At 37.7% G+C, this 17344-nt stretch overlaps 2 protein-coding genes and 1 long non-coding RNA gene across 7 annotated transcripts in view; all 3 read left to right on the plus strand.

Annotated features, from left to right (window-relative positions):
- The window catches only part of LOC108067550 (probable G-protein coupled receptor CG31760), a 30273-nt gene that overhangs the window by 10295 nt on the left and 2634 nt on the right, over positions 1-17344 (plus strand). Inside the window, exons 3-9 of the mRNA XM_044395127.2 lie at positions 1855-2303; positions 4166-4352; positions 10179-10371; positions 10913-11318; positions 12462-12763; positions 13389-13542; positions 17234-17343. Coding sequence (XP_044251062.2) covers positions 1875-2303; positions 4166-4352; positions 10179-10371; positions 10913-11318; positions 12462-12763; positions 13389-13542; positions 17234-17343 — 1781 coding nt within the window. The 5' untranslated portion in view covers positions 1855-1874. The remainder of the gene's footprint in view (positions 1-1854; positions 2304-4165; positions 4353-10178; positions 10372-10912; positions 11319-12461; positions 12764-13388; positions 13543-17233; position 17344) is intronic.
- LOC138912014 (uncharacterized) lies at positions 11513-11864 on the plus strand. Its single transcript, XR_011417648.1, has 2 exons — positions 11513-11617; positions 11680-11864. It is a non-coding gene; the product is annotated as an uncharacterized lncRNA (long non-coding RNA).
- On the plus strand, positions 14174-17334 carry ZnT33D (Zinc transporter 33D). 5 transcript variants are annotated; one of them, XM_070211712.1, is made up of 3 exons: positions 14175-15722; positions 16155-17014; positions 17232-17334. In XM_070211712.1, the coding sequence occupies exons 1-2, from the start codon at positions 14411-14413 to the stop codon at positions 17009-17011; spliced, it is 2169 nt and encodes a 722-aa protein (XP_070067813.1). In that variant the 5' UTR covers positions 14175-14410; the 3' UTR covers positions 17012-17014; positions 17232-17334. The 5 variants fall into 5 exon arrangements, with proteins under 5 accessions (XP_070067818.1, XP_070067813.1, XP_017012118.2 ...); XM_070211715.1 differs by lacking the exon at positions 17232-17334 and having other exon boundaries at positions 14941-15129; positions 15183-15722; positions 16155-17057; XM_070211717.1 differs by lacking the exon at positions 17232-17334 and having other exon boundaries at positions 14174-15729; positions 16155-16337.

The raw sequence follows: 17344 nt of genomic DNA on the forward strand, positions 1-17344 counted from the left end.
GTGTATGTGTGCTATTCTGTGGATGGGAAGTGTGCTCTGAACCCTTTCGCAGGACTTGGCTACGGGATCCTGATGCCACAGCCAGTCAAAAGCTATCCACTCAATCCTTTGCATATTGCTCATATTTCTTCGGCATCGCCGCCTGTCTGGAGCTTTTAACCATGTGTATGTTCTTTTTTCCCTGGCTCGCTGCTTAGTCATGCTTATAAAACGCGAAAAACGCGACCAACGATGAAGAAGGGGGTTTTTTCCCAACTGTAAACAATAAATATAAACATGGAGCGCTGTGGGCGGAATCATAATAATCCCATCCCACCATCATCATCGTCATAATCCACATGCTGTCGTCAGTCAAGTTCAAATGGCTGGCAAATTTTTTTATAAACATTTACCATATACCAACAAATGGCTAATGCATATAGGGTTGGGGGTTAAGAGGTGGTTACAGCTTTAGAAAGTGGATACGTCGCGATGGAAGGGGCAAACATGGGAGCAGTTTTCCACAATAAAAGGTATCTTTTAAAATTGCTAAAACTTTTATCAGCTTTTAATGTGTATTTTCGGAAAAGGAAGTTATCTTATATCAGATTGTCAATCACTGATGACACTTGTCCAATTTCTTAATCCCAGCCCTATTATCTGTCGTCAGTTTCACTTTCGCTTTCGGCACATGCAAAAATTATTAAGCCAACACATAAATAAATTGTTGAAATATTTATTTATGGCCATGCCAGGTGTAAACAAAACCGAAAAGAACTCGAGAAAGTCAGCAAGTGGAGAAAGAGATGTCAGGAAAGTAAGTGCATGGACAGATAGCGATTTACTCACCTGAAACGCCCACAGCTTGGGTCTGAATGAAACCAACTCGTAAATAAATACTAAAGACATAAATAAAATAGGGGCGAGAGGGTGGAAAACACTTCCACAACCGACCCATTTCCACCTCGCCAAAGTGAAAGCGAGCGAAATGTAAATATCAAATAAAGAGCGTAGAAAACGAGGGAAATGCTACACATCTTTTGCATTTGAGTTGAGAGCTATGGAAGTAAGTTTTGGACTTAAGTTTCAGACCACTTCGGACTGCAAATGTTCCGATCGAAGGGGGTTGTCATAAAAATGGCTTTTCCGCCCCGAAAGAGGTAGCTCCCCACATCCTTCAATATCACCACCACTCTCGTCGCCTTATTTGCAGTGCTTTCAAACACAGAAAAATGACAGCCATTTGTAAGAAAGTATAATAATGGCCTGTCTGGAAAAAATATATATATCCATATGTATGTGCGGTCATAAAGTTCCTATCGATTGAAGTTGGTTCTCTGTTATTTTTTGTCCAGCTTACGCGTAATGGCTGCAATGATATGGGAAAGAGCTTTAAATTTTAAAGTTTCGGATATACGAGTACGATTTAGTTGTAAGGTCAAAAATTAAAGTAATATAAGTTATTTTTAAAGCTTAATTTAATTACTTTTATTTATTATTATGAAGTCTTAACCGTTTGATCGACTATTCCGCAGGATTCCTACAAATTGATTAAAAATACATTAACAATAATTGAATAAAAATGCAACAAATACTACAAATAAATAAATAAAATTACAAAAATTTTTTGCATTACCTTTAAATTAAGTAAAATAAATTTTTAAGGGACTTAAACTCAGGGAAACGTTTTACCAATATATAAAAAATTCAACCGGTGTAATTATATTTAACAACCGTACTAAAAAGCGTTCCAGATGAAAAGACTCATAAATAAAAAAGCTTAATATATCCATTTTTGCATGTCAGGGCCTAAAATTTATTTTAATAGCCGTCATTGTCCCCCACTAATCTGCGTTCTGTGTTCTTCTCATGCAGTTGCAAATGCGAAAACAACAATGAGATGCTGGCACAATGCGGTGAGGCGCAAGAAGAAGAAGCTGGCGGCGGCGGCGGCAGCGAGAAAAGGATCAGGTGGGGCGGGAGGCGTGGCAGGGCCTCCAGATGGAGATGGCATCTGCCAGGGGCAGCAACAAGTGGCCAGCGACACTTGGCTAACAACGCGGTCTGTCCCCCTTTTGTGGCTGCACTTGTTGCTCTTGGTCGCATTTGCAAAAGACGCGGCAGCAGCAACAACTGCCACAAATCCCGAGGCCACCACAACAACATTAAACAACTATACGACGACAACTTTATCCGCATCCACATCCACGGCAACCACTTCATCAGCATCAGCAGCCGGGGATAAATTCTCAGGCAACTGGGCCATTTTGGAGGACTCATTTAAAAACACCGTTCGAATTGGAGATGGCAACACGGTCACGCGGGTAAGCCATAAGTAATAAACGCATTTTAAACTGGAAAGATATACTTTATCGAAAGTCCCATCGTTAAAGTCAAAACAAAGCTCAATAAGAAATACCAAATGGATACAAAATTACACATTTTAAAATAAAATTTTTGATCAAAAAAATAAACCCTAAAAAAAATAAAGCTCATGATAATACTTAATTTTTTTTATTTATTTTATTTTTCAAACACTATCGTATATTTATAACATTTTATTTGGTGTAGATTTGTATAATTACGTTATAATGGCGTAGCTAGGACTTAGATAAGGGGTTTTAAGAAAAAAATTTGTGTAGCATACTCTTGAAAAGCAGAGGATTTCACCCCCAAAATCCCTTCCCCCTGACTACACCAACTCTTTATAGCAATCAAATTATTTATACATTTTTTTTTGTTTCAAATTTTAAAAAACAACCCTAATAACACAAATCACCTATAAAAATTAGATTTTCACAATTACATTCCACCATTTACACATAAAGAAAGGTGTACTCACAGATGGCAGGCACTCTATGTTGCCTAGTGTTAACCCCATTTAAGCTGCAATTACACAGGAGTGCAATTGAAATAATGAGAATAAGTGTAGCTCAAAAGCGGGGAAGGGGGACTTTAACCCAAACGGTGCGTTCTGCGCCTTAGGGCACTTGGCTGAATTTAATTGAATTGCGATTGCAGACGCGAGTCCACTTGAAATTCTCTATTCCATTCCAAAATTATCAAAGTGGCTATTTAGTGTGCACTTATAATGCTTAATGAGGAATGAAAGGAGCTGTCAAATACAGTCCGTTTAGGTAAATATAACAGGGATACAGTCTTGACATATTCTTATTTGCTTACGCAATATTAATAAATAAAAAAATATTATAATATTTAGACAAAAAATCAATAATTATAATATTAATTAAAATATGCTAGTTATGCCCACAGAAACATTTAATTTTACCTACGCTCTTATATTTAAGTACCGCACTTTCCCAAACAAGATTAGCGTATTTTACTGAGGTTTATGTACACATAATGAGCCAAGTTAATTAGGTTAAATGGTTAGTGGTTAAGCGGAGCGAATTCTGGTGTAGATATTTGTGTAGGAAAGTTTCCTTGGGGAAAACTTGAATGCACCTCAACTTCCGAGTTCGCTTTGCATATCTCTTTACGAAAACTTTATTGTTCTGGTTTGTCAAACAATAGTCAAAACACTTGCTAAACAATACATGCTTCAACTGAAAATTCTTAGAAAAGTTGTCAATTCAATTTCGTTCTCTTGTCCTTAGCAATTTAAAGTCAAAACAAAGCAAACTTTTTTGCAGCCTAGGACGGAAAATTAAAGAAAAAAAAGAAAAGCCAATAACGTAATTTTCCACTCAAACGATAAAAGGGTCTAAAATATGACGATATAATGGTCGGGCACCATGAATTTTTGTTTAACCTAAAATGTATTTTTAATGCGTTTGTCAGCGGCAGGCCAACGCAAAAAACAAAGACTTGAATAGACAACAAAAAATGATTTGGGTAGCCGCTAAATATGAATTTGCACTGAAAAACAAAGTTCATGGATATGGGGTGAAAAATTTCAAAGGATTATATTCAACAAATTAAATATATTTGTCGATACGGTTAGGTGTTTAAAGTTTTAAGGCATTTTTCATTGCACATTTTTTTGTTAAAGTTTGCAGTTTACTGTATTATAAGTTATAATTATAATAATTTATAATACATTGTTTTCTGTTTATAATTTTGTTAATTAAATTAATTTTTTTCTCTACATACTTATGCTGTTCCCACCCCATTTTAAACCTACTCAGTTAATAATAATAAAGGCCATTTCCCAAACCATTTACAGACGACCATCGAACAATCGCTGGTAACGATACACGACATTGCCACTGAGAATTTGGGGACATTGTGCATCTCGACTCTATATCGACCCCTACAAGTGCCCATCAACTCGGAACGATATGAGAGCTCCAGACAGAAAGCCGATTTGGCCGCCTCGATACTTCAGGAAGTGGGCATCATTCGGCACGGCGGTGAGTTTGAACAGAATATAATTCCACCTACCTTACAACCAACGTACAACCCATATTTTTTATCCCATCATCGATTATTGATTTCGTTTTTGTTTGCTTGTGGGCGATGTTTGGTCTGTTATCGCAGCCGAATGACATTTTCCTGCTGGGCAAATTCATATACGAAAGTCAATACGTGTGGCTCGCATGCGGAGCCGATTAAAATATAGTATGTGTGCGTGGGTTGAACTGTATCGATATGGTTTCAGCTCCGCAACTTTTTATTAAATGGCCGCCATTTAAAGTTATTTTGGTGGCCACAGTGGGAAGTCCTCACTCAAGGTGGGACTTACATATTGCTTGTGCTGATGTTTTTTGTAGCACACTTTGGGTAAGTCCTTTATCCGAAGGTAAACATTATTAAATATTAAAAGCATCAAAGAAAGGATAAAATGTCAGAGTTATTCAGATTTTATATTGTTAAATGTCTTGAAAGTGGAATTCTTCTGCGAGATATTTAACAGGAAAATGGAATTATTTTCAATAATATAAATATTTATTAAATATTTCTCAACTTGTTTTCCCTAAAAGAGGGCTCAATCTCTTAAAGAAAGTCCCAGAATTGCTGGAATTTATAATATAACCATTTATTTGGTTCTCCCCAATTCAAACACAATTCCATATATCCCTTAAGTGGAAATCTGATTCCCTTTTGCTGTGTAAAGATTTCATTTAGCCCTCCGAACCTTGTAAAATGCTGTGTATATTTGTACTTATTGCCATACATGTCCTTGCTTAATTTCACAAAATCTGTTCCTTTTTGACCCTCTTTTTCACACCATCCTCCTCTCCACCCCCACCATTTGTTCTCGTTGACGATGTTCCAGTAAAAGCTTCGTGGGTAAATCACAGTTGAGTACAAGAACGAATGCGACGGATGACACAACGCACAATGTGAACTTTAAATTAAATCTACAGCAACAACGTTAACATTGGGACTAACAACGGCAAAGGACAGTGCATGTGAACTGAGTGGGTGGTGGGTAATGGAGGGATTTTTGAGGAAGGTCGGCAGGGGGGGGGACGAAGCGTCGGCATTGCTTGATGCGCCACAAGTGCGTCGTTCGTTGTCAACCCCAATGCTGTCGCACGGCTGTCAGGACAAGACTTTCATTCTGATCCCAGTTGCCAGTCACCCGACAGCAGCCTTGACAATGCCCAACAAAGTGATAAACTGAAAGAAATTATAAATATTACTTTTGAAACGTGGATGCTTTTTATTAAAATTTTAAAAAATATTTATAATAAAACTCAAAAAAAATCATTACTTTTGAAGAATATTATAAAAATCACAAAAATAATAATCATGGTGAAAATGGATAGAATAACCAAAGAGGATCACTAGGTGTTTTCCTTTTTTTACCTCTGTTAATTCTAAGATCTTGTATTTTTGGTTCAAAAAATATATTAACAATTATTATTTACAGTCCCTGACTATACATTTTTTATTCTGAACTTTTTTTTGTGGAAATTTTATTTCTTTATTTAACAAAATATAAATATTAACAACAAAGAACAAAAAAGACTTATTGACATCAAGCCTAAAACTTTAAACTGGCTCTGGGTAAAAAATTTTTACATAAAATTTCTCAGTAACTATTGATTAATGCAGGGCTCTAGAGGGTAATTTAACTTTAACAGGGTTAAACACATGACTTTCTTCCCAAAGTGTAGAAATCATCCAATAAAATGCTATCAGTGTGTCATGCATAGTCAAGGACGAGCCGGAGCACAAAACGCACAATGAACTCATCGCTGGGGCTCTGGTTCTCGGGTTTGCCTCGGATCGGGATAATAAGGGGAGCTGGAAGTGTTGGAGCGCACAAGTTGCCATTATGGTCATGATTTCCACACCGTCTTGAAACCGGCCACCTCTCTCGGTTGGCAGACAGCTATATCTGGGTTTTTTTCCTTGCCGTCACTCGCTCTGTTCGTGCTCAAAAAGGTGAGACGTGTCAGCGAAAATCGCATAAAACGAAGGCAAATTGGTGCCTTTTGTTGCTGCTGCTGCTGTTGTTATTGTTCCATCATCCTGTTGAGCGCAGCAGAGCAACAGGAGGCATCCATTTGTGTACAATTTCGGCACTTGCCTCTATCTTACCCTCGGCCGCCTGTGTTGACTCTTGAAATTTTGATGCGGCGCATAAATTATTCGTATAAAGTGCCCTCGCAAATCGAATAAATTTAAGCCAATTTAAAAGGGGCAACAGCGGCAGCCACTCAAAAGGATATCACTGGCTTGACTAGCGTGGAACTGCAGAACGTGAGAAGCGCGGAGAGAGGCGAAGTGAAGAATCCGTTGCCTGCTTTTAGGCTTAAATGAAAAGGATTCCGTGATTGGCATGGAAATAACCTCTTAATTTAAAGAGCGAATAAAACTATTAAATTTAACCTTCTTCGGAATTTTAAATCTATTTTCTGTCTTTTTTCTAAATAATCCTTTTAGCTACTAACAACATTTAAATGGGAATCGGTGTTGTTCTATTTTAAATTTTTAATTTACATTTTACAATGCATTAAAAGTACTCCGAAAAATCCCTTACATCTTTTATGCGACAACCAAATAAATGTTCTTCCAATTGTTGTGCGCCCCGAAATATGCCCAGAAAATGGTTCCCAGATGTCCGGTTTCAGGCAAACAGAATCTCGGGTAAATTTAATTATTCCTGAAACACCTGACATCTGCAAAAACCCCCACATGAGACAGCAAAAACATGTCTGACTGTAGTTTGAATAATTGCCAATTTTACACACTCTGGAACTTTTGCTTCCAACCACGAAAAAAAGACAAACACAAATTGTTACAATTGTTGTTACATTTTCTGCAACACCCTTCAAGCGGGAGAAACAAAAACATGCCCAAGAGGCAATAAATTATCCAACTATCCAAAAAAAAGGGGAAAATAGATTGATGACGGAATACGGACGAGTGCGGAAAAAATGGCAGACCTGATGATGAATGAGCCCGTGACCCATAAGCACATCATTCCCGTTATTCGTCCTGTCGCAGTGTGTTACCTTCTCAGGTGAAAACCATCTGACAGCCATTGCGAAATGTTGTTTACCATAAGCGTTCTGTCTAGCCCAGAATAAGGGCAAAGGAATGGTGAAGGATTGAGCACATATGCCTGCACGGGGAAATAAAAGATATGGAATCTACAAATTCGTTTGGCAAGTCTTTAAAGCAGCGATTAAAAATAACAGTTATTTGAAACTTTCACTGTGACAACATTACTGTGATTTTCATTTTTAAACATTAAAAATATCACTCTTTACTTGTGTGGACAAAGTATAAAAAAGAATATAAAATATTAAGAGTTATTGTTCTTTTTCTCTTCTTTTTATCCATCAGAAAACTTTATTGTTTTGTTTAAGCTTGCAATTTAGGGGTCCCTACCAGGAACTACCTTGGTGAACTTTTCGAATTTGTCATTCCTTATGGCTGAAAAGGCTTTACCCTCATATAAATTTAAATGTAGTACTTATCATTTATAATTTTTACCGCAAATATATTAGTTAAGACTTTGTCTTAAGTCTGTTATCGAATCCAACATGTATAGTTTTACTATTGAAGCTTAAATTGATTGTTTTGTTATCTTACCATACTCGATATAAATTCGACTTTGTGCTATACTGTCATTATCCAAATAAGTGTGTTTAGTGCACACATCATTTTAAAAAGCCCTAGAGTGTCGGGTAAACTCTGCCACTACGATAATGTCTTTAATCGGATGAAAAAAGTAAACATATAGCGCCATTTAACCCACGTGTACTGCCATATCGCAGATCCTTTTGTTTCTATTTTACTCCCACGACAGCGAATCAGAAAAGTTTGCCAGCGAAAAAAATGCACGTACACGGTTTATGTTGCTTTCTGCCGGATAAAGAAGAGAAAAACTTTACGAGATGTTACGCGTACCTTCTCCAGTAGCAGTAACAAAAACAAACAGGAAAAGGAAAATAAGCAAACCCTATACATACTGAAACATAAAAATAAAGAAAGTACCACGGAAGTTGCGGTAATCGAATTTAAATAAGTTTACTTTGTAAACAATTCTCGTTTCGCTTTTGCTACCACTCCCCCATTTTTTTTTCCTCACTGAAAGTCAAACACCAGGGTTTTCATTTCAGCCTTTTTCCAGATAAATATCTAACTTTTTCATCATTTTCGGAATTGTAATAAACTATAAATATTCCTAATCTATAATGAACTAAAAATTAAGAGTACTTGAAGTATTCTACTTCGCCTGAAAAAGGGTATCAATTATATTAATTCCTTTATATAATAAATATTTTAATTTCTTTTTTTTTTAAATATTTTAATTTCTGTTTGGTTAAGCTGTTTAAAAAAAAAATTTTCCAAAATATAATTTCTGGTTATTCCGTTGAACCTGATTGTAATACAAAATATAAAATTTATTTGGTGTGGAAATTTAAAAACATATCTGGAAATTTAGGGCCGTTTAATCGTTCTAAAGCTTAGCTCCTTTTTTGAAATTCAGTCAGCACTGAAAGCAAAAGGCGGGCGAGTGTTGCAAAAATATTAGCTTTTGACAGTCGCCGCCCACACAGGCCCACTCTCGCAGGGGCTAGAGCGAGAGGGAAAGATGAGGAAGAGAGAAGGCCTCTGATGTCCTGCCGCGCATATTAATCATTGTTGTTGGCTTGACACTTTCGCCAAGGCCGAAAGAACAACTGCAACAACAGCTGCGGCTTTTAATGACTGTTTCAAGGTCGCAATAACAATAACAGATGTTCCGAGTTAAGCGCTTTAAGTTTCGAGAAAATGCAACGCAATGGGCTAACAATGCGAAAGCCCTACTAACGTGATTAACACATTTGATTGCACATGCACAGTTCGTGTGGAAATGCGTATCCCACCCACACAAATGTAATTGTCCATATTTCAGAGCTCATTTAAATAAAACTTCAGTTTTAATTAACAAACAAAAAGAATTGGTTCTTGAAGGGAATGTACGTACTTCAAAATATTAAATATTACTCCCAAAAAAAACTTCTAATGAAACGATGATCGATTTGATGTTTTGTGGTATCAATTTTGACTTGATATGCGGGCACCTCAATTCGATTTGCTCGAAATGTAAACGACAGGCCAGTTTGAATTTTGAATGTGTCTTTCTCCCTCCCACTCATGTCATTTTAACTATATTTAGAATTGAGGGAGTTTAAAAATGATATGCGTATGCAACACCAGAAATTTACCATGCACATATCTATTTGACCGCGACGTGTTTTTACTTTGTGCGTATTTAGAATGATAATAAACTATTTACGAATTTAACAAGCTCCATAGACAACATTCCTTTTAAAGACTTTTCTCTTTTTATCGATTTTTAAATATATCATCTGAGTAGTACTCTGTTGCATTAATCGCTTAACAAGGATGCAGTATAAACAAGTTGAAATTGCAAAAATATTTATGTAAATCACTGAGAATGGAATCAAACGAAGCACGTCGGTAGCTGGGAAATCAACAATGGAAATGCAATTCCCATTGGGAAATCGAAATGATGGCGGGCCGAAAATGAGAGCCGCAACCTTCGCGCCATAAATAATTAAAGTTGGGCAATTTGTGCGCTGTAATCAGCAATTACGGGCAGTGAAGTGACACGACCAATTCGTTTTCGTGCGAATTGCAAGTAGGATTTTTAATTACTTTGTGCGTACTTTCATTTAATTTCCGCCACCAATTAAGGGAATAACATTTTGTCCATGTGACCCAGAATGCTAATGTACTAATATATATATTTATATTTTCATTGGCAGGATTGTCGGATGCCTTGGCCAAGGGTCTGCTCACCGATGACTTTATAACAGGGGCCCGCATTTTGGCCCTGAATCTGACGAATGGAGCGGTGCAGTCGTACGTTTGGTGGGTCAAAGGGGGTCAGGCGGAAACGCAGCGTTACGACGAGGATGGTCTGCAGATTGGCAAAAAACCCGCAGGCAGCTATCCCTGGTAGGTACCTAAAAAATAATTGCTGCCAAAAAGTTCAGAACACTGTGCTACAATTTAAAGGTTTATTTAATTATTATAAATTTAATAAGTAGAGAGAGTGAGCGAAATGAATCTGCTAAAGTTTTATTTTTATTTATTTATTGTCAGGTTAAAAAGGAAATTATAAATTGCCTCTAACCTTGCTAAAGTATTTAAGGACCTTTCTGCATATTTCAGTGATATTTTTTTGATAAGTATTAGTAAAAATGTTTTAATAATTGTCTTTATTTGATTAGAAATAAGGGCTAAAGGAAATATAAAAACATTTATATTTAAAAAGTTTAGGATTCTTAAAAGAGGTCGATTTTAAGATATATTTCCAAACGGACAAACTTAGGTATGTATTTAACGATCTTTCTGCAAAAAATATACTAATATAAAAAGAAACAATTTTCAATAAATAAAATTAAGAATTTGTGAGAGTAATGTATGTTTTATTCGATTATATTTCTAATATAAAATCTAAAGTGACAACACTATCGATTTGTAATGTACTCCACAGGTTCGACGACGAGACATCGACGCCCACACTGCGTTCCCCGAAATTCGCGCCCAGTCCGCCCAACAATTACTACAAGGGCTGGTGGACCTTCCCCTACTTCTCGTGCTCCCTCAGCCGCTGGCTGGTGTCCTACAGCATCGCAATCCCGCCGACTGGTCGGCACGGGCTAAGGGGCTTCATCAGCATCGACATCGACTTGTCCACGCTGCGGGTTAACCAGTGCGAGGCGGAGCCCTATCAATTTGGCAGTCGCCGGCAGAAATTGCAGCAACTGCAGCAACAGCATCGCCTCTCGGCTCGGAGGTCCCCGTTTTTGGGCGGCAGGATGGGGCTCATTGATGAGGGCACCATCAACGATCTGCAAGCATTCCACAGCTCCCACAAGTGTCATCGCACCTCCATGGTGGTGAGTATATCAAAGGTCCTTGAAGGGTTTAATTTAATATTTTTTTTTTAAATCGTACATAATTAAAATAGTATTGAATAGGGTTTTTTCTGGTAATGTTGGTAAACGTGTTTGTCAAACTTAACACAATAAGTGCTTTTTGAGGGTTGTCGCATTTAGTAGGGTTGCCACCTGAATTTAAATATTTGTCATAATGACAATGTCATTATATATTTTATACAGTAACCCTTGCCCTTGCTGTCGTCGAGTTTAGTCATTTAAATTCAGTAAAGAACACAGGACACTTTTTATTTTTCAAGGTAAATATTTCTGTTGATAAATTTGAGTTATTTTAAAGTAAGAGAAATCATTGGTTATTTAGATCGATTATCAGGAGCTTCATCTTTATTGTAAAGGCAATGGATAATACAAAAAGTGATATGTCGAAATCAAAAACGCAGAGACAATCGAAACGAAAGTTGCGTAAACCTGTGAAGAGGCTTAATACTGGTTCTCGCAGAATGGTGACACCGATGAATTCTTCAGAAGGGAATCGTCAAGCCGTAAGACGCCCCTCAAAAACAGCTTACAGGAATTTCATCAAAAAGTTCAAAAAATCCAATCCTGGAGCTTTAGCTATGGAGGGCGCTTCTCTTTGGCGAAAAATGAGTTTAAGTGAGAAGAAGCAATTTCGAGTGCGAACGCGTAGTCTTAGGAATAATGATTCACAGATGACTGAGGCAGGATTTCCTGAAATAGATATAGATAATCTAAGTGAGCCACGTCAAGAATCTAATAACGAACCACTTCAAGAGAGAACAGTTGAAATAGATATAGATAATCTAATTGAGCCAAATCAAGAATCTAATAACGAACAACTTCAAGAGAGAAGAGTTGAAGAAACGCGCTCCTGGCAGGCAAACACTTTTTTTTTGTTAAATATTGTCTCAAAATGGTTTTATTCGTTACTAAAAAAATATATTTCATAAACGCATTAAACAACATTTTTTAACTATAAATACAACTTATTTTATTAATATTTTTTCTGAAACTGTTGCTGGACAACTTTAATTCCAAATGTATATTAGTTGAACCACTTTGCAACTCGCATTGATTCCACCTGCGGCTTTTTAACCCAAGTGCATTTCTTTTTCCCCTTGGCAGTGTGACTACCGTCAGCCGAGTGCGGAGACTCCGACAATAACCGGAGGAAAACTGGTGACCTCGCTGACCGGGAGCAGCAGCTGGTCCCGGGGATCCTACCAGTGCCTCTGCCGGGGGGGATTCTACTCGCTGCGGCATCCGGACGGATTCAACGGCACCATCATGGAGATTGCCTGGCAGGAGCAGCAGGACAATATAAGCAATTACTATACGGAGGTCTTCAAGTGTTTGCCCTGCGCCCCCGGCTGTGACACGTGCACGGGTCCGGAGCCGTGTCTGGCCAACTACCACTGGCCATTCAGGTTGGTATCCATATCCGTGATTGTTTGCCAGTGATGGGAGAGGTAATACTATACCTACAAGGTGTACTACGAAGAAAAGTAGCCAACAAAGTTATTATTCAGTTGGTAAATAAAAGTTAAGGGTACAACGCAGTGCAGTTGCTTCGAAATGTTTCACTTTCAGAAGCTCTATAATATAATTTCATTTATTATTTTATATTTACAGATGACATTTAATATGAGACGTAGAATTATTTTTAAAGGGCTCCAACACATAAAAATGCCATTTATTTTATTTGTATAGCAGCCGACAAAGTTACCGTTCAGTTGGTAAATAAAAGTAAAAGGTACAATGCATTGTAGTTGCTTCAATAAGTTTTACTTTCAGAAGCTCTATAATATAATTTCATTTATTATTTTATATTTTTTAATAACATTTAATATGACACGTAGCTTTGATTATCCAGATTATTGTGCAATCCACAGATACTTACTAAGTAATACTTAGACTTAAAAAAATAATACAAAAATGAATAACGCAATAAAACAAGAAAAATCGAGGGACCTTTTCCCATCACTGGTATTTCAATAGCAACATAAAAACTAAGCGTCCTCCATGTCAATACCTTTCTTTCTTATCCTTTAGAATATCCCTGTTGACCATATCCATTGGCTGTGCCTGCGGCACCTTTGTACTCGCCGGCTATCTCTTCCGGCATCGTCGCGTCAAGGTCTTCAAGGTGGCCAGCCCCATTTTCCTGATGATCACGCTCATCGGCTGCGCCATCATGTATCTGGAGGTGAGTAGTACTCGGGTCATTGGGGGCGACACTCTTAACCCATTAGACCGGTCTGAAAGCGCAGGAAAGGGCCAGAAACACACAAAGGCCATTTGAAAACAATGCTGCTAATGCGACAAAAGGCCCAAACGTGGTCGGCACGCGCTCATTCATAATTAACCCACATGTGTGCCCATTTCGGTTCTTATCCCACTCCCATTTCTGGATGTAAAGGGATCTGCGAACAAACCACAGCACAAAAGTACCACTTATGGGTTTTTAAATGCGGCTTTTAAGCACTTACTTGTCGAAAGGGTAACGGCGGTTTCAGGGCTCATTTCGTAAAAATAGGAGTTTAAATATATTTTAAAATCTATATCAGAATGCTCAACCTTTAAAAAAATAACATATCATTATTAAGGCATATTCAGATTTTTCTAATTAATAGATAAATAAAAAATAAAATATTTTTGTACAACATTTTTAGATTGTTTGAATTAAAATTTGTTTATTACTATAAATGTAGTTTATCAAAAATATCAAAACAAACATGTAAATCATCTAAAAAAAATGTCTTCACGTATTTGTTTTGACTTCAAAAGGGTGTAGCACATTCACCTTAAAAAACGTTTAGCTTTGTATTCCCCCTTTCTCTGGCTGGCAATTATGTTGTCAACATTAGTAGACCAACAATGCTAGAGCACCCAGTGGACACATAAAACCAAAACACACACAATGGCAGTACAAGATGTTACAAACAAGAACGACAAATGGGTCAAGAAGTTGGAGTAAAAAAGGAAACTTAAAGAATACAATTTTACTCGATTTTCTAATCAAAAACCACAAATAAAAATTCCAAAAAACCATTGAAAATTAATAGGAAAGGATTATGAGCAAGAAATCACTTAAAAATCAAGGTACAAATTTGAAGGATGAAAGTTCAGAGAAAGAAGATGAGGAGGATTTGCAGGCTGCGATTAAGGAAATGGTCAAAACCGCCGATATAGAAGAAAGACCAGAGACCAGTAGACATTATAAGTCTAACGATCAGGACAAACACATTCAAATTCCATTAGTAATACAAAAATCTCAAGCGGAACAAGGGTCGCAAACGGGAGAGAATTGTGAAGAACCTAAGAAATCGAAACGTAAACAAAAGAAAGTGGAAAGCGAAGACAGTTGGGCTACACTTCTTATAAACAGGTTTACCTGGATTAGGAACCCCAAAACTACTGAAGTCGTGCCGCCCGAACAGGACCAAGCACAACCGACTTCTAGGGATGACACAGAAAATAGGAAGCATAATATAAAATCTTCTACAGACACCTCAAGCGAAAGTCTAGTACGAACTGATCATTATGAGCATTCTGAAAGAAAAACCGAAGAAATATCATCCAATAAAAATCAGTTAAGTGACGAGGCATCAGGGGAAGAAACACCGGAGTTTCTGGAGAAATTGCGCAAAATTGAGGAGGCCTCAAAGCCAAAAACTTGGAAGAGACCAACACCGATTGTCATAAAACCCAATCAGGTTTCTTCAGTAACAAAAAAGGAGAAGGAGAATGAAGCGGATAAGAAGCCACCTACTGATACTCAAGAAAAACATAGGTATATTAATATTTTGAAGGTTCCATTTCATCGTAATTTAAATTATGCTTCAGATGATGAAACGAATAATAAGACGACAGTTAATCAATTACCTGAAGATAGGCCCTCCGAGCCTCCAGCTGAAACTCCAGAAAACGAACCAAAATCACAGAAAATATCGGATGAAAAATCGGGAGAAAATCGAGAGAAAAAGACTGCAGAAAATTCCGAAGAGAAAAGCCGTGAAAGAACAGATTCGCAAAGGACCCTGACAATCACGGGACACTCGCATATAACCACAAAATTGGATAAACACTGTCATTTTAAGGAGCAGGACTCCAGAGTGGATAAGGCGGCCAGACGCAAATTAATAATCGCCTGCATTCTGTGCACCGTATTCATGATTATTGAGATTGTCGGCGGGGTTATTTCCAATAGTCTGGCCATTGCCACAGATGCTGCCCATTTGCTCACGGACCTCGCCTCATTCCTCATCTCACTTTTTGCTTTGCATCTGGCTGGAAGACCTCCGTCGGAGCGACTTAACTTTGGATGGTATCGCGCCGAGGTCATCGGAGCCATGATATCCGTGTTCTTTATCTGGGTAATTACAGGTGAACGGTAAATATTCGCCCTTGGAAAAATATTTAACTAACCATTTTAGATACAACATTTGATACAATCAAAAATGTAGTCCCCCTGAATATTAAAAATGTGCGTTAATGTTCTCCATGTATTTATTTTATTTAAAAATATTTATAAGAGCTTAAGAATTTTCTAATGTTTAAAAAAAATAATTTTTGGAGAATAGATATTAGTTAAATATGTTGCAATACCCTTTTAAGTCAAGTTCACCATACAAAATCGAGCTACATTTACTTATTAATTTTAGACACCACTAGACTTAGAAACCTAAAAGAAAAAGTGGTATTAATTCGACCTCCAAAACAAATTGGATGACTTATCTGATTTCTTATCAAGTCCACTTAATCCCAAAAACTTCCCATTTTCCTGAATTTAAAGACTATTTCGCGATTCCGTCGCAGGCATCCTTGTGTATATGGCCATTGTGCGATGGGTTAACCAAGACTTCGATCTGGACGCCCAGATAATGCTGATCACCTCGGCGGTGGGCATAATATTCAACGTGATAATGGCCCTTCAATTGCGTCACGGCCACTCGCACTTTACTCCGGGGAAGTTCAAGAGGTCGAAAGTCGCAGAATCGCAGCCACTGAGTACGGTTTTCTTGGGACCCCAAAAGGGTCCAACATCGATGGTGGGAAGGTCTGTGTCCACCCAGTTCCCTGTAAAGGCTGAACAGAACATCAATGTGCGAGCGGCTATGATTCATGTGATCGGAGATCTCCTTCAGAGCATTGGCGTTTTTGTGGCCGCTTTGATAATATTCTTTTTGCCGGACTGGGCCTTCATGGACTCCCTTTGTACATTCCTCTTCTCGGTGCTGGTTATTGTGGTTACATTCAAGATCCTAAAGGACGTACTCATGGTCCTCATGGAGGCCACTCCAGATTTCCTGGACTACGAGGAGGTCAAACGGACATTTCTCTCCATTCCGGGCGTAGAGCACGTTCATAACCTGAGGATTTGGGCGCTGTCCATAAACAAGGTGGCCTTGTCCGCCCACCTGGCCATTTCCAAGGATGCCGATCCTCAGCTGATCCTCGAGGAGGCCACTAAACTGATTCACAAGCGGTTTAGGTTTTTCGAGACCACCATACAGATCGAGGAGTATTCGCCGGATATGGAGAACTGCGAACAGTGCTTAAGTCCAACGGATAAAAATGAAAGACGGAAGTCAGCGGACTTGGAAAAAGGAGTAGCGGAGGTGGACCTGAAAAGGAACCAGATGCAGAAGCCCTCGGATCCCGAAAATGGATAAAAAAGGAATTATTATACTTATATTTTTTTATTCTGAAAGATATTAAATTTTAATGTGTACCTATAATTATAGAAATTATTATCAAAATATTTGTATTGCCGCAATACTATTGCGTTAATATTAGATTTATTTAATGCTGAATTAGTAACGAATTTAGGGCTTATCTAACAAAATCAATTTTGTATTCCTTTTTAAGCTCTATATTAAAATTTTTCTTTATAGATGGTAGCCATATTTCCGTATTTGGATACTACATGGTGTATCGCAACCAAATGGACACGGCATATGGGTTTTTGCATCACCTACACTTCGCTACTAATGAAAACTTGGCGG

The sequence above is a fragment of the Drosophila takahashii genome, chromosome 2L (genome assembly GCF_030179915.1).
Source record: "Drosophila takahashii strain IR98-3 E-12201 chromosome 2L, DtakHiC1v2, whole genome shotgun sequence".
Taxonomy (NCBI): Eukaryota; Metazoa; Arthropoda; class Insecta; order Diptera; family Drosophilidae; genus Drosophila; species Drosophila takahashii.